Genomic DNA, 25,164 nt, shown 5'->3' with positions numbered 1-25,164 from the left:
GTCTGTACTTCTCACGCTGAAATATAGAATCATTGAATCACAGGTTGGAAAAGACCTCTAAGATCACCGAGTCCAACCACCCACCCAACACCACCACGCCTACTGAACCATATCCTGAAGTGCCACATCTACACCTTTTTTTAAACACCTCCAGGGATGGGGACTCAATCACCTCCCTGGGCAGCCTATCTCAATGCCTGACCACTATATCCTCATTATTGCTGTATTTTGGCTCCCTCTTGAAACACTGCTAGATGAATGGAACACAGAGCACTGGAGGTGAGGGATGGTGTTCATCCCCGGCAGCATTACTGCAGGCCACTGAGATAATCCTGTGACCTGCCAGCCAGTGTGCAGAGGCTCTAGTAGCAGCTTGTCTACACAGCTTGTTATTACCAGTGGCAAAGTTCTTCATGGTGTGGAATCACAACTACCAGCACCAAAAAGTAAAAGGCTGTAAGGAGTGAGGATCCTTCTTCCTGAGGCAGTTGAGGAAACAGCTGTACAAAGCCTGATGCCCCTTTGCCGAGAGAGCTGCAAGCATCCTCCATCACGTTCAGATACAGTTTCCTCTCTCTAGAACAAGTTGTCCAGCAGCAGTTTTCTGGAAAACACAAGAAGAAAAAAAGAGAAATACCAGGTTGATTCTATGCAAGATTTCCTTCTGTGAAATGCAGGTAAATAATTCTGCTGCTTTATGACTGGTGATTTTAATGTGAGGCATTGCACAACAGGCTTAAATTACGCTGCAGTATGACTGCCTCCAGTTTTCTCAGCTGTAATGTTTCTTCTTAGCTCATTGCACATCAGAGAAGGTTCACTATGAAGAACAAAAGCTTTTCAGGGCTGCAATCTCTTTCCACATGAGCCCTTCTCTCCCAACCGCAGTAATACGCGTGTGAAGTGCACATTGAAGTGATTCTTCATAATGTTTTGTCTCATAACATTTGAAAATGAAGTAAGCTTTTCACTTTTACATAAATATTGAGCTAATTGCATTAATAAACATAAATCAAAATTGTACATTTTGGCAAACAAAAGGCAGAATGTATTCTTCCTATCCTGCATGTGGACAGCCCTGGTTTCCAGCATGAGCGGGTCTGTGAGGGACCAGTATGGACAGCCAGTGCAAGGGACATCAAAGCATCTGGACACCCTGTCCCCAAGTCCCCAGGAGCCCTAGCCTGGGGCCTGGAGAGGCCCATCTCTCCCGTCTGCCTGCCCAGTTAGCCTGGCCCTACTTCTTGCACATTATCAGCAGAGTTTGCCACGCTCCTTTTCTGTCCAGATGGTCTCTAGTTTAGTACTGTCCCAAGAGACAGGAGAGACTTGACCTCAGCAAACCTGCTGCCCACCTTGTCCAGTGGAAAAAGGAGCTGTGGCAACCCTCACCTTGGAAAGAAAAGCATTGATTTGCCGCTTCTTACATAATACTGAGAACATTCCACCAACACCTTCCCCACCCATCACCTCCAAGGGCAAGACATGTCTTCTCTCCCTTACTACTTTTTTTTTTTTTTTAAAAAAAAATAACTCAGTTGAAAAACTGAGAGGCAAGTCCCTACAAGGAAAACCGAGCTTTTGCAAAAAGTGATAAGCAGCTTGAAACAGATCTTGCTTGGGGAGTCAAGCAGGGTTGTTAGACAGTAAACTGAGCAGGTCCAGAGACATACGTATGCTTTTGTGCTGTGTCTTCAAGCCCTATGCCCTGGGTGCACTGCAACCACGGGAGAGTTGCATCACGCGTGTGGGATTTGACATGCTGCAGCAAAAGTGCAGGAAAGCCATGGCCTGTCTTCCCTTCAGATAAGGCTTGGGATTTGAGCAGTAAGTACAGGACAGCCCATATTGCACAGAGCATCTGGTGACAATGCCAGGTGACCTCCATACTGCAGGTGATGTTCCAACCCATCTGCACAGCTACAGCTTCGCTCTCCTACAGCTCCTACGCTTCGCTGGCTAGGCATTACTGAAATTAGATTCCACAGCATGCCTGTGGATAATGATTTATACTCATCTTTCCTCTAAAGATAGGGAAACTGGAGCAGAGACTAGATTTTTTTCCTGCTGTAAAGACATTTCAATTGTCTGCATCCCTGAATGTGATGTTTGTGATCCAGCACTTCTGCCTCCCACCCTGCTTATTGCTGCACTGGCACCTGGCTGTCCCCCCAGGCAGCTCTGCCACCTGGCTGTGACAGAAAGGGACAACGTAAGGTAAGAAGACCCACTTGGACTCCCACAAAAATGTTGTTTGTTGTTTTTTTAGGTAAGGCAGCACACCGCTCGCCTAGGGGCAGGGGGAACGAGGCCGATCTTTGGGAATTTTTTGGAAGCTTTGCTGACCATCAGCCAGATAGCTATAAAAAAACTTATGTGGGGTCAGGTCTGAAAACACTGCAGGACGATCCTCTTCACTGGAGAGATATCTTGTGGAGACTGGGTGAAAATCAGCGAGGCAATGGACATCGATGCATTTCTTTTTTGTTTTCATGGCTGATAGAAACAGCTGGTTCATGTATTTGCTGACATGATGTAGATAGCAAAAGCTAGATCTAAGTGCCTGTAGCAGCCCTTGGCCCCTCCGGCAGGCTCCCAGAGGTCCCTGCTGTCCAGGCCCAACCTTCCCACCCAAGGCAAGAAGGTGTAGGACACCTAGTTTTTGGGAGATCCCAAATTCTCCCGAGGAGCCTGACCTGCTGGCGGTGCCCAGAGCCCAGCTCATGCGTACTGATGATTTCTGCCCCTTGTGAAACACAGGTGCAGTCGATGTTTTCTTCTGCAGCTTGTGTGGAAGAGACACCTGTCCCTTATGTAGCGGCTTGGAGCGAGAGCACTCACCAAGGATGTTGTCCTGTGCTCAGGTTGGGGCTTGTCATCTTCTACTCCATCACAGTGGCTGAACATGCATGGACCAGTCCTTGGGACACAGCAATCAGCACAGGGGCATCTTCTCCACCAAGGGACTGCTCTTCCCATGGGATCAGAGACAGGTTCCCTCTGGTGCCTCTGCTTGTTTGTATGACTCTTACCTCCTTTCTCCATCTTGTCCTTTCAACAAGTCCTGAAATACTAAAGAGGAAAAGAGGAAAACATCCTCCGTAAAAGGAAAAGGAGTGCCCCAGCCTCGCCCTGAAATAGCCTGTGTCCACTTGGTTACAGTTTTCAGTCACAGAGGTGATGAAGGGTGGATTAAATAGGATGTTTGGTTCCTCCTCCTGACATGAATACTTTTACCTTTTGGATGCAGGCAGGGTGAGGTCTGCAGCAGCACAGCGAGCCCTGCCCAGTGCAGGTCCAGGAAAATGCAAATTCTGAGGGAGAAACCTGTGTTTTGGAGCGTGCGTGGACAGAGAGACCTGAGTGCATCCCCGAGCCAAGGCAGTGCCAGCTGATTTGCTCCCCATTTTGGTGCACCTGATTTTCCATTCACACTGTGCAGCTTCCCAACAGAGATCCCTGGTCTTTCTTCCAGGGTCAGCCCTCAAGTCCTTCCTTCTGTCTAGCCTGTAGTCTCAGCGTGATGACATCCTGCTGCCAGCAGCTCATTTGTAAGCAACAGAAAAACCAACCCATTCTAATTTTGAATATGTTAAATGACTAATAGAGCTAATTGTGCCCTCTGCTCTTGTAACAGCTTGAAAGTGAAAAAGAGATGTTGACTCAATAGGGCAAAGGACATTTTCTAGCTCTTACAATAACTCAGCAGCCCTGACCAAAGCAGCCCTGTGCCTTTGCAGAGACGGTGCCGCGCTACCAGTAGCCCACTCTTGCTGGGGTCGTGCTCACCTTTATAATTCACTTCAGTTTTTGGCCACCAGTACATCATTCTTGGCTTCACTCTGGTACCTACCAGAACATGCAGAAACCCTGTGATGGATAAAGCAAACCCAGAATAGCAGAATACCTGTGATCCAGCCCCCACTTCTTTTTTTTACCAGAAGCGGCAGCACACAGAGCGCAGGCAGAAGAGCAGGAGAGTGGATAAGCGCTATTTTAAGTCAACCAGCACAGGAGGTGGTTCTTAGCTCAAAACCAAAATGACCTGCTTGTATCATACAATAAATGAAGTTTTTAGCAACGGCTGGAAGTCAATGCAGCCACATACACAGGCAACAAAGAAATTTGTTTACATGACACTGGTTACACTGCATTTCAGGGTAACAAATGTCAGCGCAGTACTAAGAGCAGAACAAAGCCAGAAGTTTGGGTTGCTCTTTGGCAAACCAGATTTAAATTAAAGTGGAGAACATTTCAGAAGGGCAAAATCAAAGGCAAAGAGAAGCTGATGAATCTTCTCAGTAAGGATAAAACACCTTTAAAAAGCATTTCAGCTAGATCCGCTACCAGGACCAAACTGCTCCACCTGAACTAGCTCGCTCTCTCAGCAGCTCCATCCCGAAGCACGGCCCTCAGAAGCACGGGCCAGGCGCTGCGTCCTCGGGAGGCAGGGATGCCCGGGGCAGCTGAGGCTGTAGCGCAGCACGTGCTCGGTGCCTGCTTTACACCAGCGCAAAAGGAGCAACCCCGCGCCCCAGCCTTCCTTTCTCTTGCTCTGGCAAAAGCTTTGGTGTTACTCAGTGAACTGATCCAGCTGAAAAATAACCCAGGAAAACTGGCTGGTTTCTTGTTAACTGGGTCTGTCCTGATAGGGCTGCACCAGCCTGGGAGAGGGCAGGGGACGAGAGGAGGCCGGATTCTCCCTTCCAGCAGCAGCACTTGTTAATACTGACTGCAATGGTTGTTGAATTGCAGGATCGGTGTTTGGAAATACAGTTCTCAGGAGGTTTAAACATCTGCTTCTGGCATTCCCAGGATTCCACCAGCATCAACGTGCTGACTAATCCAGGAGAGCCCACAGACTGGGTCTTCCCTCACCTGTATCGCTTGGGGACCGTGGTGAAACAGGCTTAAACCGTTTGCACTGAGCTGTGCACTGGTGTGGGAGTAACAGGATAATCCATGATTATGTCCATGTTACAGCACTCATGAGGGACATGTGAAACTTGCGCTCAGCTTTTCCATCGAAATGAGGAGGTTCAAAGGCAGCATGCTCCATTCTGACCCTCCTGGAAGACAAAGATTCTATTACTGGGTTAGTTCTACTTTGCATGAAAGAATTTTGTATTTGTTTGGCTGGAGAGTGAACATATAAACATGACTCTTAGCCTGTGATGGAGATGAGGGTGTCAGTCCTGTTGGCAGTGTCCCATGTGAATAACAGCCAGACACTGTAGTTACGACCATAATTCAAGTCTCCTTTTTAAAGGGAGTGCAATAGTAAACTACTAATTAGAAATTCATACTTGCTTTTGTGTATTTTTTCTGTTCTCTTTTGTTTACTTAAATGGGAATGGTATTTTCAAGGGTACTTAGTTTATTGTTGCCATTTTTTAACTGAGAAATACATCATTATCCAAAACTCAGAGTGCCCCAGATATTATACAGCAGCATTCTCCCACCCTTTGCCACTGCCAGGCATTCAGCAGAGCATCTCTGTGTGCTGCAGGACACTGATAGTAATGTCCACTTTTTTGGAGAGCAAAGGCTCCGCTTTCTACAAGAAGAGCTGGGCCCTGCACGCCCTCAGCAAACTCCACATCAGGTAACACCACATGTCTAAACACCTGAGTAGAAAGGTGGGCAAAACGCTCTTCAGCAGCTACGGAAGACAGCTCGTTTCGTAGAATTACAGGAAAGTTCGTTTGTGAAATACAAAGGTATTAACCATGAGAAATCCCACAGAAATTTTTGTTTCGAAGGAAGTATATGACTAGGCTATGGTGAATTAGGGGCAATGGTCTGGCTGATTGCATGAGGCAGTTTTGCCATGACAATGAAGCTAGGCTGCCTCCTGTTCTGGCGTTCTCAAGTGCTTGCGTTTCCAGTCACCGGAGCATGGCCACAACACGAGGAGAACCTTATTTACCTGCAGCTGTCACAAGGGGTGCACACGTGTCCAGGTGGAATGAACCTACAGAGCAAAACTGAGAGCCGCTGGGTAGAAACTAGGTAGCAGGAAGAGCAGAGGGTGGACTTGGACAACACTTTTCAACACACAGTTTAAAAAATGAGGAACATAAATTGTCTTTGACCTATACTTGGTTCTGGTCATGAAATATTTGCATTTTTTTGGCATCAGATTCTCCAGCTATTTTCAATTAGTTTTAGATACAGTGAGCTGAACAGATTCAGATTTCACTGAACCAAATACATTTCCATTATTAGAGAGCAAGCAATGCAGTAGTGCCCTTCTTAAACAGAGATGGCGGGGCCACAGTTAGGAACAAGAAATGCTCTAATAAACTACAGTAAAGCAAGAGTTAATTTTTTGTTTTCCTTAACATTAAAAACCATCTAACTTCTAACTGCAAGGGCGAAAAGGCAGATCCCACAATGGTTTTACTTATATAAGGTGAGCAATTTCTGTAAAGCAGGATTATTCATACATGGAACAATTTGCAGCATTGAGGTGGTTTTTCCCCTCCCCTTCTCTCCCCCAGGGGTTACAGCTGGAGTCCCCACTGGGGAGCCATCAGGACCCAGACAACGTGTCCCTGACAGGTGGCCTTCACAAAAAAACCTACGAGGAGCAAGATGACATATTGGGCCAGCAGGAAATGTAGGCAATCAGCAAAGCTTTCATTTTTTCCCCTCGTTAAGGCTGAATTTGAACTCCCCCCAGACTGACAGCACACTCACCACTTCGCTTGTAGCAGCAATCCCTCCATCAGCCCATGCAGGGAGTAACGGGGCACAAAGATTATGGGTTTCTGAAAACAGCTCTGGAAGTAAATTGCTAGTGGCAATCAACCATTTAGCCAAGTGTCCCACCAGCCCTTTTTTGGCATCTGCTGGTCCTGAATAAGATGCTTTTATTGCATTCAAAGTCTGAGACTTCTCCGCCTGAGCTGAAGAACTGGCCTCTTGACTGCAGTGTAACAGGATAAGCTTGTCAAGTGTTGTAGCTGCTCAAGGGTGAGCTCCACTGTGCTGCTGAAAATCACAGAAATGCTCCATTTGCCACATTCCTTCAGAACAAACTGCATGCTAAAGTAAAAGGCAGATGGCTTGGTCACGGTGGAGACCCCTCAGCTCTGTTCCCAACTCTACCTGAATAGCCCTGTGCAAGCTATATTATCATTCCTCAGTTAATATTTTATGTCCCCCCCCCCCCCCCCCAAGCCAGGGAAACTGCTCTCATAATCAGGATTGGGAAAGATGCAGAAATTGTGATAAGATCACAAGAGCAAAAGCTAGAATTCCTTGTTCCTTGGTTTACAGAGTGACTCTCACTAAGCTTCAGGATGTTTTAAGAGCACTAGACACAACAAATTGTCTTGGAGACCAGAATGTCAGTACGAAGAACCCTAATTAAAAGAGATTCTAAAGACAACGTCATGTTTTGAGGAACATGAGGCACTGCTCTCAAGACTTTATAATTTATAGGCTGAGGGGTGGCTGTTCCCCTGCCTTGGGTGATGCAGGCTAGCAGCTCCTCCACAAATAGTTGCTGGCTCCTGCCAGAGGAATTCTTCAGAACTATCTAAATGGGGAAAAAAGCTGTCAAAAAAAGGTCAGCTTAGTCAACTTGTCTTGATTGAAGCCCCTGTTATCTCTGCAACCACAGATGAGATCATTTGACCTGGCCCGGCAGCAGCAGCAGCTTGCGGCAGGGCGCTGTGGGCAGCAAACCCAGCTCCGCTGTCAGGAGGGTGAAACCTGCCTGGCTCCGCCACTCACGGCTTGCAAGGACTCACGAGGAGGCATGGACAGGGGAGACAGCTGCTCTGGTCCTGGTTTGGAGGAGACCAGTGACAGCATCACGTCCAGCCTGCGCAAGAAAAATCGAGGACTGCTACCCACATAAACGTTTTCCCATTATTGGGTGTATTTGATTGTGTGTGGCAGGGAATTCCAAGCACCCATTTTGTGTCTAGTGACATGGCCTTTCAAAGCTGTTGGAAGTCTTTGTTATTTTCAGAATTTTGCATGATTTGCTAATGAACTTCTTTCTTGAACGATTTGGTCCAACGGATTTTATTCTTGCACACTAAGAGAGCAAAATGCTCCCTCTAGATCTTTGCAGTAGCTTACCTGCCAGTACAAATGTAGACAGTTTCACAGAATTCCAGGGTTCCACTGATATTCATCAACAGTCACGCAGGATTTGGCCTGAAGTGAGAGCTCCTGAACAGTAAGGGAAAGAAACAGGACCCAGTCATACAAAGAGCTGTCAGACCCGTGGTCTGTCTTTGGGACCAGGTTATGCTAAAAGCGAGGAGACTTTCCAGGTAAAAGAGCAACAGAAACTCATGAGGAATAACACAAAGTTAGTGTAGGCATCTTTCTGATTTTTCAGGGTTTAACTCATTTATCCCCTTAATTCCCGAGTGAACACACAACGCAAATCTTGTGATTATTACACAAACTCTAGTCTACACAAGGATGAGCAAAACCCAGGGACAGTCCCCGGTACAGAAAGGTTAAAATCTCACAGCAGCATCAGAGAACTTGAGACTCACCAGAAAACCAAAGGAAAGACTAAAATGGAATTCTCAATATATTTATTTTAAAGATTACATCCCATTGTCCTCATAATTTTTAAAGATCTTTTGGCAGATCTGCTAGTGTAGAGGTTTGGCTTTTGAGAACTTTACCTACTTGCAGATTAATACTAGGTGACTTTCACATGTGGCATACTACTAGGACAAACTTTGCCAAGAAAGCGCTCCTGACACCAGCACATTTCATGTTTATTCCCAACTATCAGCTTATTTTCCAATTACAGTTAAAAAGAACAGCAGATTTTTTTTTTTGTGAAACAATGAAATATATGGTAATATATTGTTTCCCCTAGAGACAACCTACGTACAATGTGTATGATAGGCATAATACACACAACTAAGAAGACTGTGTGACAGATTAGTGACCAGAGGTCATGAAAGAGCAGAGGAATAAAGCAAAAATTGTAAATATTTGATCACTTTTAAGAGTTAATTTGATCACCATAACCCTTTTGTATTATTTTTTCCTGAAAATCAGATGTGCAGATATCATTAGAACTGCCCAAGCAAAACATTAACAATAAATGATAAAATACAGACTTGACAGATATTCTAATATTGAATTTCCATTACGAAATTTAGAGATTGGGGCACAATCAATTATGACAATCAAACAAGCTATTCTGCCAAGGAAATAGAAAAAAAAACCTCTTTTGTGTTTATGTACCAGAATGTAAAGTGCAAAACATACAACAAAACCTCCATCCAAGAAAAGAATTCTCTGCAGACTTACACCCTGGTAGTAAATAAATTCACAAGAACACCCTTTCAGGAGGTGCTCAGGACAGCACATATTAAGCTCTTTCCTGTCTCCTCCTCCTCTGCTCAGAAGCCATCCTCTATCTTCACCACAGCCTCCATAAGCAAAATGGACTTTTCTCATCCTCAGATCACTGCCTTCACCTATAATGGTCTTCCGCACACTTGGAAGTATTTTAATTTCTCGGCTATAGACTTCTATGTTGGTTTGAAGTGCATATGCCTGATCTTTCATCATTTTGATCATGAAAGCCCCAATGTAGCATTTTGCTGTGGCAAAACTTGTGCCTTTAGGAACATCATATTTTCTGTCTTGTAAATGGCTTTGCTTTCAAATCGCCACTCAGGCTGCCGGCCACCACCATCCCAGGCACACTTTGCCAGCACAAACATCAGTCAAGTGCTGCTTCTACAGACACTGACTATGGATTTACCAGCAATAATTGCCTTAGAAAAATTTTACTCAAGAGTCTGAACACAACACCTGTTGCCAGCTTGAGAAACTTTTTCTCAATCTGTCTGAAGAACAGTGCCTTTTAGGGTAAATATATTGCTTATATTGGTTGATATGCCATGGTGCATTCTTCTTCTATTCTAAGATCTAAGGAAGCTATTGAAACACACTGGCACTCTGAGGTTAGCTAAACTAACAAAACCTCCTGATTTCTTTTTTTAGTATCCATTAATTTATCTGATTATTTGTAATTCAGTACAGTTAAAAACTTTCAAGCTCACACATACAGCATTGCTGGGCATTGCTGTTACCAATTACACATATGGGTAGGCTGCTCCAGAAGACCAGCAAGCAGACAGTGAGACGGTTGAGAATGCCACCAGAATCACCACTGGGATGCCATACAAATACTACTAAAAGAGGAGAAAGCAGTTACTTCTCTTCAACTTATCTTCTACATTTCTCTGTAGCCTTAAGACCTTCTTTCTCCTCCTGTCTCCTCAGGATCTCAGAAGGGTATTCCCCATCCCAGGGCATGAAAGTTACTATTTACTACTTCTGTAACATTCTTCCTACAATTATTCTGTATAATATTTCTCCTAGTCTCAAATTACTTGATAGAAGAGGACATACCACTGCCATAATCTTGCAGCTGGAACGGATTTTGAAACATAGCATTTCACTATATTCTGGAGTCATGAAATGGGTCATTAGCAGAACCAAAACCAGACATCAGGCTCAGGTCAGCGCTCTGTCCCATGCTGCCTTCAAAGGACACTTTTCTTTTTGTCATTCTGGACTGGTGACCGCCCACCATCCCTGGATTGCTCAGCTAAGACAAGCTCTGCACAGTGAGCACAAGAAGCAGGCACAGACAACAGCCTGGGCACGCAGGGCAACTGATGTGCTTTTCATCTTCTGACCAAAGAAGAGGTCACAGAACAGTGAAATTTTAATAAAACTACATTCCATTTTTACTGCTCTTTTCCAATGGTATTGATTTTTAGAAGACAGAACGTGAAGTCTTTACAGTTTTGCTTTCACTTTTATTCACGTGTGAAACTTATTCTCCTTGAAACTGCTTTGCTATTACCTTAGACAGAAGGTCCACGTGGCTGCAGCTGGACTGTTCCTGGTACCGCGATAGAGGGACTCTGTCACAGCTGCCTGGGCTTCTCGACACCGCACAGCTGTCTGCTCTGCAGGCATCCCACTAACACGGCTGCAACACAGCCTGCGGCTCCTCAGCAGCTCTTGGTTCCAGCTGATTTTACGCCGCTAAATGAAGATGCATCACAGTTTTCGCGTTTTTCAAATGGGTAATAAACGACGTTATAAGACCACAAACATCAGAGGCATCTCTGAGCTTACCAGATGCAACATTCAATACACCAATCAATTCTGAAGGTAAAATGTTAGTAACGGTTTCATAGTCCAAGTAATGAATATAAATTTTATCTCCCAAACTGATGACATTTCCCGAATCCAAATTGCTTGGACTTTGCTCTCTATCCAAGCATAGTTTTCTCTTGCTTCATTTAAGGTTCTGCAAATGGAAGTTACTGGCCTTTCATGTGCAGCTGTCGCATCAGTAACCTTGAATTTATTTAAACTCTTTGTTCTGTCACTAAAGGCAGCAACATTTTCCCATTTCAACAAATATCTCACTGGTTTTATTACTATAGGCAAGTACCTGGAATATAAAAAATGTGAAAAATCTTAAAATAGTTTCAAAAAAGGTGTGTTTCATTACCTAGAACAGAGCAGAGACAGTTTTACCTGCAAGAAATCTTGAACTACCTGATCAATCCTGTTATGATAATAATTACAAGGCAACACTACTGATGCAATATAAATGGCTATTTTTTTCAAACCCACTTTCTCATGTTTACCTCAGTCATACTACTGAGTTAGGAGCTTACTCCACTTAAAAGTGCAATATTTGATGTACTGTACAGCAAAATACAGACAAAGTAAAACAATTACTACATGGGATAAATATTTTGTATTAATGTTGAGTTAATAAGATTGAGAATTATTCAAAACTTGGATACGTGAATATAAAAACCTTACATGACGTTTGTGTAAAAAACCAAAAATTAACAACTGAAATCCCCTTTTAGGGATCATTAAAGAACAGAACTTTGCTTAAAGAATAGTCTCTAAACTTTGCTTAAACTGCAAAACATTGTAAACATGCATATGTTATACAACTTTCAAGCCTTCATACTTACATTACTGAAAGAATACATATCTGTAATGTTGGTGCCATATCTTTGGAAAGTTCAACAGCAACATATACATCAACCTTTTGACTAGCTCAGTGCTAAATCAAGAAAACAGCTATAGACTTACTTCCCTTTTCTTACTGAAAGAGAGCATTAAACTTATATTAAGTAGATACAAGAGAAAAAAAAATCACAAAACCACATGGTTCGTTTTGAAAACTCAGTTGTTCTGCTAACGCTGGTAAATCAATTAACTCCTGTAGCAATCCTGTTGCCTGCACACAGTCAACCCTTCCTCTCACTTATGTGCTCCTTACATACAACTGAAACCGAGAATGAATGCCGAAGGAGGAACCATGTCCGAACAACATCTCATAGAAATAATTCAAAACCATTTTCTAAATTACCAGAATAATGACAGCAAATCAGACTTGTTGACGCATTTTATTGTGAGATGGGGAGTCTGGTAAAAAACTAGAAAATGACCATGATGTAACAAGGAACTTAAAAATGAAGTTTCAGATTTGTAACATACATACATGAATACAGGAACAAATTGGCACAAAAATGTTAAACATTGTTCCCAACACTGTTTATAAGATTATTCTAATTTGGCTTACTAAGGAAATGAGAGTTTATGGTTAGACTAATCTCTTAATAAAACTGCAGAGCATCATGCTATTAGTCACACGGTGAATTTCAAAATTTAAGAGCTTTATATTAAAAACTGGGTAAAGGTAAAATGAATTGATTGCAATTGTAAAATTAATACATTCCCATTTTAATTCTTCTGTTCTACAGTCCAAGGCAAGTATAAATGTTAACATAACACTGTTAAATCAAATCTCAATGCAAGAGAACCGATTGCATCTCTACTTTAAATCTTATCAACTTTCCAAATTTTCATACTAAAATATATTATTGTATTAATACAAACTACAGTATTATACACTACACTGTGTAATAAATAAAGAAATATAAAAATAAGACACATAAATATAAAAGTTTTCTAAAACTAAAAAGGTACATATGTCAGTAAGAAGGGTATTAATACTGCCAGGTTTGAAGACATACAGTACAAAATGTTGCACAGATCTATAAACTAAAAGAAATAAAATAATACTGATAGGTAAAAATCAGCTAACATTGTTAATAAATGGGGTCCATAATAACTAACATTTGAAAATACTTATGAGCCAGATAACATGTCATGTATGTGTCTGAAATTAAAGTAAACCAATAAAGCAATAAAGCAGATTAGAAAATTTCCCTTGTAATTATTGTAGAGAAATTCTGCAAGTCAGGTATTAACCCAAAACACCACCAAATAATTAAATAATGAAATATACCAGTGTTCTTCCTTCTCTGATGGCTGAGTGTTTTTTTCCCCATGATTAGTTTCGAAGTTTGATACAAATCAACAAATGCTAGTTATTGTAGGCCACACATTGGATAAAGGCTGCTCAGAGCCTTTATAATACTGATAAATGGCACTTACAGCACACAGGTCTTGCATAAGGCCAAAGGAGATACAAAGCTTCATATCATATCCTTCATATTGTTACTACATACTCCAAACACAATTACAAACACTGATATTGACGACTTTGCTGTCCTTACCAGTATTAACACTGTTAGTCCCTGCAATCAGAACTCAACGACAATCTTCTCAACTACATTTTTAATCACATGAGTAAGAAACTTCAGTTCTTCTATCATCTGCTTTCTTAAGGCTAACAATACACTTTAAATGATAGTATGCTCTACTACAACATCTAATGTCATAAACTGCTACCTTCTAGGTTGAATTTACAAAGGTAGCCAAGCGCTGTTTGCAACTGCATTACAGGTTTCTGCAAAAGGGAATTTTGTAGTGCAGAAGTTCTCACATTTTAAAACAAAAGAAAATACTGAAGTGGATTTAGGAAATGTTTTACCATTAAAAAAAAATAATCATATAAATCTCTCCCAATTGTACAGCTTGAAAATTAATCAACTTAAGAATGAAAATTAATACTGATAAAACAAACAATGCCAGATGCTTGTCTAATAAATCAGGTTTCCTATAACCTGTTAAATCTTTGCTTCCAGAGTCACTGTATTTTTCTAATCTGCTTCATGTTATAAACTTGTTCCTAGCTTTGAAAACTGTGTGAAAAATTACTAAGTTTGAGGTTCAGGCACACCTGGATTTCTTTTTTTTTTCTTTTACTTTTTTTATATATATATTTTTTACACAGTAGTGAACAGAAATCACAGTATGCAGGCTACTGCGTTTCCATGAAAAGCATGTATAATATAGAACGAACTTCATTACCAATCTTTTTTTCCTTATAGAAAAAACTATCATTTAAGCTTTATTCGTTTCTTTCTTCCGACACCTGCCCATTATTCTGTATAACTTCTGGTTCTGCACTGCTTGCTTGACTTACAGCTTCATTGTTCTTGTTACCTTCAGTTTTCCCTTCTTCTTCTTCTTCTTCTTCTTCTTCATCATCATCATCATCCTCTACTTCTTGTAGTTTCCTACATTCTTTTTCTTCCTGAAGTCCTTCTATCTCTTTTTCTTCCTCCTCCTCTTCCTCTTTTTCACTGTCTTCCTCTTCTTCCCTGGTTAGACTCTCTCTCTCATCCGAGTCGATCTGTGACGGAGATGCCCTGGCACCAGCATGCTCGTTACTGAGGACCTCCTGGCCTGCCTCCTCCTGCTCCGTGCTGTCACGCTCTTCTGCCTCTCTTTTGCAGTAGGAGTAGCGATGATTCATGTGTTGGGAGTAAGACCCTGAGTGTGAAAACCGCTTTCCACACTTGTCACATTGGTAGGGTTTTTCCCCAGAATGCAGTCGCATGTGTTCAATCAAATGGTGTTTGTGTTTAAACGCTTTTTTACAGATTCCACACTCGTGAGGTCTTTTACCTACAAAATAAAGCACAAACAGTTGGACATCTTGTAGCTGAAGTTTTAAAAGTGTATACTGTTGTCTTCATCGTAAAATACTGCGGTTACCAACAGTTGATAATTTTATTTGACAAGACATTCTACTTCATATATTCTCAGCCTGAGTTTCTCACCTGAACCCAAAGGGTGCAACACTACTCTGTCACAATTACAAGGGCAATTTCTAAGTTCCTTAGGAAAACTGAACGTAGAAGGACAAACAGATTCTCAGACCTAACTTTCAGCACAAAAAAAGTGCAAATTTAAGTAAATTAGCAAAGGAGACATTTTTCTCGTAGTAAACATTATTTCAACTCAAAACCATTTTAATTTTTCTGTATTGGTGGAAATTCTAAATCTACTAAACTTTTATGTTGTTTTTGTGTACCAAGTTCTTCTTCCATGACATAGGTAAAAGGAAAATCAATCTAAAATTTAGGTTGGCACAGGTAAGTGCCTCACGTACAGAACTTGCTGACTAAACATATATTAACAAGAAATATCTGCTTTGTTTCACTTGTTTCTCTTTCTGCCCTGTTTTCAGCTTTCTACTTTGTTGCCTTGTTTTTAGAGTCTCTCATAAACACAGCATGAGCCTAGCAAAGTTATTTTGATTTCAGTACTCCAAGCTGTTACACAAAACAACTTTGCACGGTCTCAGCCCAGACATAAAAAATACAGGCAATAAGACAGCAGTTTTCTGGTCACGCTACGCAGATGATCAGCACCTCCGTGTCAACTTCTGTCAAACAAGCAGCGAGGTGGGTGTCAGTCTCTTTTCCCAGGTAACAAGTGATAGGACGAGAGGAAACAGCCTTAAGTTGCGCCAGGGAAGGTTTAGATGGGATATCAAGAAACATTTTTTCATTGAAAGGGTTATCAAGCATTGGAACAGGCTGCCCAGGGAGGTGGTTGAGTCACCATCCCTGGAGCTATTTAATAGACCTGGAGATACAGTGCTCAGGGACGTGGTTTAGTGGTGGGCCTTTTTGCAACCTAAATGATTCCGTGATTCTGAACACTGCATATAATTTAAAAGTAGAATGGAAAGAACAACTGTGTTACAAAAAGGAGCAGTTAAAAGAGTCTCAGGACAGGAAAAACATGAAAATAGATGTCTTAACAAACACAATTTGAGAAACTTGATCAAGTGGCAATGACAGAAGGGAATTTTTCATCTTTTTAATTCTGTGAGATGAAATCAAAACATTAATATGCAGAAATATAATATAGGCAGCTAACCAATAAAAAAAAAATTTTAAGCCATCACAGAAGAAATAAGAGAGCAATAATTACTAAAAAAAAGACTAAAGATACCAGAACTGGAGCCAAGAGGAACAACTATGAGAAATCAGAAACAAAAATCAAAGCCAATAAGATGCTCTTTTGGGGTTATATTATGTGTAATGAATGGCTGTTAACTTCAGATAATTACAAATGTGGCTCAATTTGAAAATCCTTCATGCTAGATAGTTTACACTAAAGGCAGTGTATCTATCATACACATACACGATCCTACTTTCTTAATTTATCATTTTAATTTTGAAATTTTCTTAATTTATAACCAGGGAAGGTAAATTAGAATACATCCTTCATTACAGGCTGTGGCTTGCAGATGATTGTCTCTGAGCCACACAGAAGACACCCCCCCCCCTTTTTCTATTCAGGGTTTAGGTTTTACAGATTTAAAGAAACATAGAATTGTAGCTCTGTCAAACAAATATACAAAACATAGGTTTCTAAAGAGACTGAGCACAGACAATAAGAAGGACTATTACACTTCCTTACACTTTCTGAGAACTGGATTCCAGTTGAGATTACCAGTTACATACTGCCAATGAAATCATGATCTGAAACTGCTTTTCCTAGTACATACCTGTGTGTTCATACTTGTGTCTCAATAACGAGCTGCTCTTCTGGAATATTTTGTCACATAAATCACATGCATACATCCCATTTTCTGTCTTTCTCATCTTTTTCTTTGGAGGTGTTGAATCAGAATCATTTTGATCTTCTACATTCGATACGCCTTCTGAGCTAGTGTCTTGCCTTTCATCCTTAAGAAAAATTACAAAAAAGGCTGAGTTCAATAAAAAAATGCACCGATGCAGCACATCATTTCTAAAGTGTAAGCTGAAGCTGCACTGTTATTTTCATTCAATTCCATAAACAGTCAAATAAAATTGTTGAGACTTAAGAGAGCCAAAAAAATCTTTCACTGCATCGCTCTGCTTTGCAGTCCCTGCCACCACACAGCTGCACGGTCCTCACCGGGACTGACTTTATAATCACATCCCAGTTGCACTGTTGGCCAAGTCTAAGATACACTGGCACATCATGTTTTAGGGCCCGTAAAATAAACGCAATGTTAGGAAGGAAAAGAAAATAACAGACCTACAAAGTACCTCAGTAAGTTGGAAAGGCAAATTTGACACCTTAACTGCTTTTTTTCAACTAATGTCTGTCACGCACATTTTGCTACCTCATGGATTTTATGGAAGTTAACACCGTATTTTCTGATGAAATTTTCACAAAAAACTATTTAAGTTAGCATCTGAATTTGCATATCTGACTACCCTCTTCCTCCTAAAACAACCACAAATACTACCTAACCCAAAACTGGGGGGATTTCAAATGTTTTATTCGTAAAAAGTTTTTTAAAGTCATAACTGTAGTCTATTTCTAAGCATTCCAAGCCCTGAAGCTCACCTGTAAGAAGCACAGTATCTTCTACCGATACCGGCAGTATCACTACATGCAGAATTACTTTTATCGTATATCATCAAATCAGAATATAAAAACGTATGTATTAGCTACCTCAAATGCTGTCTGTCTCATGAACTTTAACTCATAAGCAACCTTGTAACTCCTCAAGGCTCCTCAGTCTCTGGCTACACAGAAGCCTGCATAACAAGCTGAGCAGCCAGTTTCTAAGATTTAAATAGAAACACTCGGTCTTTATGCAAGCCACTTGTCTGCCGTGCTCTGCCCCTACCTCAGCGTGCACAGGTGTTTTCTCAGCAGGATGGACTCTGATTAGATCTCATCTGTATGTACCCAGGGAGCAACAGGGCAGGATACAGGAATGGCAGATGAAGATAAATACCTGCCCGAATTTCAACTGAGAATACATCTGCATTTTGTTTCAAGTGCCATTACGGCATAGGATGAATTCAGCTACTCCCCAAGCCAAGAAAGCAGAGCAGCATGAAGGGGGTAGCCAAAATTCCAAACAGTTTATTTTCTGGATGTGGGGAAAGAGGAGGTACAGAGCCAGCAAGAAACACAAGCCATGGCCTTATTCTGTTTTCTGATCAGGAGAATTAAACTGTATTTAAAATACTGAGCACTAACGTCCTAGAAGACACTTCTGAATGACCGAACATAGTGAAGAACTGACTTGTCCACACACAGAACTATATAATTTCTGTCAGTCTGGACTCGGGCTGCCTGAGCTAGCTAGCTTTGCAGAGGAGTTAACATAACATCTAGTACCCATTAACAATCAAGCCAAATAAATCCGATAATTTATATTTACATTTTATTTAATTTATCTTGACATTTTTCTGCTAGTTCAGCATGGATACAGAATGAGTATGTCGTACACAACATACAGGAATACAGGGACCGAAGTACCTGATTTCCGTTGGCCTGCGTCTGTTTCGGTGGTGTTTCTTGTACTGCAGGACTAACTGTAGCAGAGTATGTATAAGCCACCTGTGGAATCAAAATGGTTTGCTTATTGGCAGCGAGAGCTCTCAAGCATGGAACACTGTTCTGGTCAGCAATGGCAACAATTGTAGGTAACTGGGCAGTGACTGTAGGTATAGCAATATTTATGGGATTGGCACTTGGTGGGATTACATTTACAATAGGATCAGAGTCTGTAATACTGTTGTCCTTCTGCGGTTCTTTTTTTGCACAAGTTAAGTTCAAAGGTTCTTCTTGGACAGAATAAACACTATTCTGGTAAACACTAGTTATGGTAGATCTTTCCAATAGTTCTCCATGTTGCTTTGGTAGTGAAAGGTCAAGAGGTTCAATCTGTGGCTCTTCTTGTACACCCTCTACTGTGTACGTGTAACCCTGTGAATTTCTTGATGAAGAAAGGTTTAGTGGCGAAGGGGATGGCGTGCTACTGCGTGAACCATTCAGAGTTGATCCCCCTGGTAAAGTCTGAGATTTTGTTGTATTGACAGGATTTTGTGAACTATCTGTGCTGTTCTGGCGTTCGTTCACATTCGTAGTTGCTGCTTGATCATCATTATCTGTGGGACTGCTTAATTTAACTTGCTCAGGAGAAGATGGCCCAGAAGACTGCACAGATATCTGTCCAGCTTGCATTTTTTCAAACCACTTTTTTACCACATCCAGGGGTAGGTTTACTGAATCAGCTATTTTTGAAAGCTCTTCTGCGCTCGGTTGTGCATTTAATGCGTAATACGCTTTTAGGAGCGATAAAAGGTTCTTTAAAGGTGGCTGACCAGGAGATAAGTTGTTGTCCCCACTTTCTGATGGGACAGGGGAGTTGGGCTTCTCAGCTTCTGTTCCACTGGGCTGAGGAAGCTGAGGAGGATTTTTCGTTTCATAGTGCTTTAATTCTTGAAGTGCATTAAGATCCCCTGGACAATCATCACAAAGAAGACAAGTGCTATCGTTGGTCTCTCCTTCAAAGTTCTTATCTTTCTCAGACTTCACTGTAAGATCTTCTGGTAATTTTTCATTTTTGCAACTATTTGTAGGAACAGAGTTTTCTTTTTTTAGATTTTGTGGAACAACCTGAAGTTGACTTGGCTGCTCCAAGCTGTAGTTGATGATAATTTTGGTTGTCCCATCTTGGTCAACCAAAGGAAGACTGATAGCTGAAATGAGGGAATGGCCAGCTTGTTGTATAGATGCATTGCTGATTGTTTCTTGTTCTTTGGATGCAAGATTAGCATGATTGTTTTCCAATACTTGCCTTATTACATTACCATCCACTGCCACTTTAAGTACATTTTGAATGTCACTTAAGTTGATGCTTATGGGAGACACCAGACCTACTGTTGGTAGAACAACAGCTTGCACCACACCCTGAGGAGAACTGGTTGCCTGCAATGGGCTACCACCACTAAAAACCCCATTCTGCAAAGGGGCTGAACAATTAATTCCTGAAGCAACCACTATGGGCTTGAATTCATAATCCACAGGTTCAGTTTTAATTTGGTTAACAGGAAGTTGCTCTTGCAAGGGTTTATTTTCTATCTTTTGTCGTATCTGTGGCCTTGCTGGGCTACCTGGTGATGCAGAAAGGGAAGGGGAGGAGCACTGAGACGTCTTGAGCCCTGACCGAGCTCGACCATTCACGGGCATCAAACCAATACACTTCTTACTGCTTATGTGTGAACTGTAAGAACCAGAATGGGAAAAACGTTTCTTGCAGTTTGGGCACTCATATGGCTTCTCTCCTAATGATAAAAAAAAAAAAAAAAAGAAAAAAGGCATATGCAGCAGTTTACTAGATTACAGAGTAAATTCATCAGGAAATAGTAACTAGAGAAGAATATATCAAAATAACCTGTCAAAGAGTCCTAGGGAGAAAAAATAAACCTTATTTGAATAGTAAGAGTAATGACGTCATCTATAGCTCTGATCCTAGGCTCCTTTAATAAGTTTGTGATCCACTAGTAGACATAGGATGGAGTCCACATGATCATGATACATTCCAGTATTTCCCAGTAACTGTCTACATATCATATAAATGAGTCTATACAATACTTGCAGATTTCATTAAACTCCATTCAAGTAGTACCACTATGAACTTCAGAAGCTGCATAAACTACTTCAGAATGGAAAAAAATTAGAATATGATTAACCAAAGAAAAAATAGAAATGCTATAAATGCAAGTCATAATTATTTAAGGAGTCATGCACATTTTATTGTGGCAAACTCAAATACTATACATATATATATATATATATGTTCCTACAAGACCCATCAGCTGGATAAAACCAGGAAAAATTTAAGTAAAGGGAAATAAGATACATGCAGAAGACTGATGTATGTTTGCCTTCAGAGACGAATGTCAGGTTAAATTGCCAGGAAGATGCACACCACTATGCAATCATTACACCCATCGCTAGAGCTGGATTTTCAGGGGATCTGTGCTACAGAGGAAAAGGAAAGAGCCGAAATAGCTGGCTTGCTTCAGACTGAAAAGCACTTTGACTGAGGCCTTCTCACTCACTGGCACAGTGCCTCTGAAAATAAAAATATGTTTGCTGAAGAAGGACTTCTAAGTGAGATGCTCTTAATTGCTGTTATCGTGGCTGAGCAACTAGTAAGAAAGGAAAAGATGGCCTAAACCCTTGTTTTCAGACTTTATGTCAATGGGTAAATTTGAGCTGAAGAGAGAAACTGAGAATTTCTTTTGAGTGACCACATTTTAGTTATAATTATATACTAACATATAACATTATATATTAAATTTCTTACAGATTGGAACTTTTCCTATAAATTTAAACTTTGTGACAATATATCATAATTCCAGACCCACGTCCTGAGTCTATGCTAATATTTTAACATGATATTTTAACAAAATCACAGCCACCGACAGTAGGAAGCACAGTTAATATGTCCCGATTATTATAAATTAAGATTTTCTAGCAAGGCTCCTAACATGCTGAGTGGTCTGCAAACATTGAGGAAAAATAGACAAATGAAAAAGGACCAGAAGGATGCCCCATTTCTTCTGCCACAAGTGAAGTTTTCCTTAACTGTCAGAACTTAAGCTGCAACTGTAAACCCTCGAGTTATCCTACGCATTTTCTGCACACTGCTGAAGGCTGCAGTCAGTGCTTACAGAGTCCCAGAGGAAGAAAAAGGAAAACCCTAGTATTCGAAACTTAGACTTACAAGACTGATATCACATCAAAGTTATAAAGAGTAGAAATGGCAACATTAATACGTAATTCAGTGCTTGGTTCATTTACCACTGTGAATTCGTAGGTGCTCCTTTAGGTGATGTTTATATTTAAAAGCTTTTCCACACTCGGTGCACTTGAATTTTCGATTACCACTGGACTGCGTCACATGTCTCTGTAAGAAAGAATTCATAATTATTGCATACGACAGCATGTTGGAAAAACACCTTGTATTTTCACATTGTAACAGAGAAAATGTAATACAAAACTGAAAAGAATCAATCATAATTTTAAGAGACTGAAGGTGGTATGCGTTATGCATGAAAAAGAAACAAATTAGAAGTCAGGATAAAACTGAGTCATGTGTATCTTCTGAATAAATCTGGTACAGTATAAAAAAAAAGGAAAAAAAACCAAAACAAACCAAAACCAAACCCCAAATATATTTGCCCCTTCTCCTAACTTCAGGTGAAGCTCGCACTGACATGTTATGTGAGTAAGAAGTTCCAGGATGCAGGCTAATTCTACTTGTGAAAGCAAAAAAACCAAGAAAAACCCCAAGCCCGCCACGCACAGAGTATGTCACGCAGGACAGAGCAACATTCAAGCACATAAAAGCCTGTTTAAAGTTTAATCAGTTGACTTGATTTTTCCATTTACATGCTTCCAGCGCTTACTGTTGGCCTTGGATTCCTCTATGTAATGATGCCACAGGATTGCTCAAGAGAAGATGGCTCAGTGACAACAAAGGCTCTCTCAGTCACAATTAATTCTCAAAATAAATGCAAAAAACTAAATTAAAATAAATAACAATATTGAGGGATTTCCCAAGTACACAACATCAAACCTCTTCACTATTTGCATTGCAGCTCTGTGGTTATTTTTGTTCTATTTTGCCTTGTGAGAGCACTTATTGTTAAGCTCCAAATTATTTTTAATTTACCTTTATTGTTATACTAGTTTAAGAAAAGCAAAAGCTAAGAAAGGCATGCAAACACATGTAGTATATTTGTGATATGTATATGCAAAATATGTGATTTTATTACATATAAATCTCTCCATGTGTATTTTTAAAGTCAAAAATTGCATGCATCTTAGAAGTTGGAGCAGCTTAATTACCAACATGAAATGGAGGAATTAGAAATTTTTCCAGTCAAACAAATCATTCATTTAAAAAACCAGCATCTCCTTTTTAAGCAGAGCTCATTTTGCAAAAAAGATAGTCTACCACCATTTGGATGCAGCTGCAGTTTTTCTGGTCACCGGGGCAAGTATTTTCATAAACTCATTAATAGAGCTATTCACAGACTCCGGGGAAACAGCCTGCCTCCGGGCAGCTACCACCAACTGGCTGGCGCGCGGTAACTTCCTCCAGTGCGGAGTGGTGGCGGGGAGCTCCCACACCTGATGCTGGTCCTGCGCGGCCGGCAGTGCTGGGAGCAGGCTGAGGCTGCTCCCCGCGCTCAGACATGGCAGCGGGGACCTGAGGGCTGTGCTGGAGAAGTGGCGATGGATAAAAAGGCAGGATGACGTTCCCCTTCCGATTCGTGCCCTTAGAGTGGAAGAACCCGCAGCCGTGCAGTCTGCTGGATGGAAGTCTGAGCGCTCTGCTATGAGAGATACTGTCCAAATTACCAACCTTCCCTGTTCTGCACCCTGCCCTCCTTTATAGTACACAGATGCTAACAGGAGACAAGCTTAAACAAGATAATCTAAATTGCTTCCAAGCACCCCAATTCTACAGTTCCCCTGGGACAAGCGTTCGGTTAAGGTGCAGTTTTCACCTCTCAGCAGATACTGCTGCCGTGCTCCTCGGGATGGGCTCCTTGCCGCCTCCTCCCAGGCTCTGCAGTCAGGTCTCCACTCTGACTTGTCCTCATTAGCACTTGACCCTTATTCCCTGGTTTGTCAGCTGTCTTTTGCTAGCCCACATGGCTTCTCAGCTCTGTTTAACTGATGCCCTTGAAGATGATGCTCTAGATGATTGTGCCTGATTCACCGCATTTCACTTTCATGATCCAACTTCCCTGAGTCTAGAGGACCATGTCAGGATTTACTTAAGCCTGCAGAGAATCAGTTACTACTGTTTGACTTGAGATTATACAAGTTAAAGGATCTTAGCATGTATACAGCTACTGCAAATGCTGGACTACATCAATACTGAATATTAGTGCATGTATTCAATCTGTCAGAAATGTTTCTGCACCAGTCTTTAAAATTCAATGCTTTGCTTCCAAGGCATGGAAGCCCACATTTCTCTTATCAAATTTTTAATGAGTTTTCCTGTTTTCTTGGTCATAGTTATAAGCTGATTAGAACTTTCTGCTAAGCAGTGTTTCCATCTGTTTTGCCTTACCTTCTTATATTCGCAGTTCTTTATTCAGCTTTCTTGCTGTCTGTCCTATAGTTTTTTTTTTCATAATCTGAGACATCCTCAGAGTCACTCTCCAGGTTCTTCTTTAAAACTAATTGAGAAACCATAACCGCTCTCTAAAATACCACCTTTGATACCCTTTCACCTTCATTTTCTCAGATTCAAATTGTTTTCCCCCTTTCAGTACTGTTAAATCCTCTTTTTTGTGCCTCTGATGTGTGTTCTATTTTTTAATGCACTGTACATAACTGCTGGTTTTTGCCCATTGAAGAATTAACCGCAGCATTCAAAGAATACTCCTTTGCATTCCTTTCAGGACTGAAAGAAGAAACATCAGCATCAAGGTCTGTAACCAGCCACTAACGCATCCCCGCATCAAATATTCCCTGTGCTTAGGACTAAAGACCACTCTTTTCATAACAGAGAACTGAAACTAATTAATGGGAATTAAACAGGAACTACAGGTACATCAGTGTTTTTTCACAGGCGGTTTGACCGTGGTCTTCAAGAACTTCCACTTGTCAGCAGTGTCCATGGCAATATGAATTTTAACAGACTACCTAAGGGCGCGCTGTAAATTGTTGACAAGAAAAATAAAACAAACATGTTGAAGTACGGTTAAGGGCTTCTTATCTTTTGTGGTGCTTCACAGGTCCCTGGAGGCGTTCAAAAAACATGTAGACGTGGCACTTCAGGATATGGTTTAGCAGGCATGGTGGTGTTGGGTTGATGGTTGGACTTGATGATCTTAGAGGTGTTTTCCAGCCTTAATGATTCTACGCAGCATTGCCTCCTACGCGCCATTAAGCAGCGTAGGAGCAGCCAGGGGAGCCGTGCAGGATGCCATGGTCGGGGAGCAGGGACGGACGAAGCAGGAGGTGTGGGATGGCCCGCAGCTCTCTGCTCACCGCCGGAGCAGAAGGAGCCGCAGTCTGGCATAT

General features: G+C 41.2%; 1 protein-coding gene across 2 annotated transcripts in view; it reads right to left on the bottom strand.

Annotated features, from left to right (window-relative positions):
• Positions 1-12,433: 12,433 nt before the first annotated feature.
• Positions 12,434-25,164, bottom strand: part of ZEB1 (zinc finger E-box binding homeobox 1) — a 125,282-nt gene continuing 112,551 nt past the window's right edge. For both annotated transcript variants that reach the window (XM_075419653.1, XM_075419654.1), the window contains exons 6-9: positions 21,919-22,024; positions 18,583-20,393; positions 16,823-17,003; positions 12,434-14,925 (exon numbers count right to left, since the gene is read on the bottom strand). In XM_075419653.1, the coding sequence (XP_075275768.1) occupies positions 14,366-14,925; positions 16,823-17,003; positions 18,583-20,393; positions 21,919-22,024 (2,658 nt within the window). In that variant the 3' untranslated portion in view covers positions 12,434-14,365. The remainder of the gene's footprint in view (positions 14,926-16,822; positions 17,004-18,582; positions 20,394-21,918; positions 22,025-25,164) is intronic.

The sequence above is a fragment of the Opisthocomus hoazin genome, chromosome 4, assembly GCF_030867145.1.
Source record: "Opisthocomus hoazin isolate bOpiHoa1 chromosome 4, bOpiHoa1.hap1, whole genome shotgun sequence".
Lineage (NCBI taxonomy): Eukaryota > Metazoa > Chordata > Aves > Opisthocomiformes > Opisthocomidae > Opisthocomus > Opisthocomus hoazin.
This window is presented reverse-complemented; position numbering and strand designations above follow the sequence as displayed.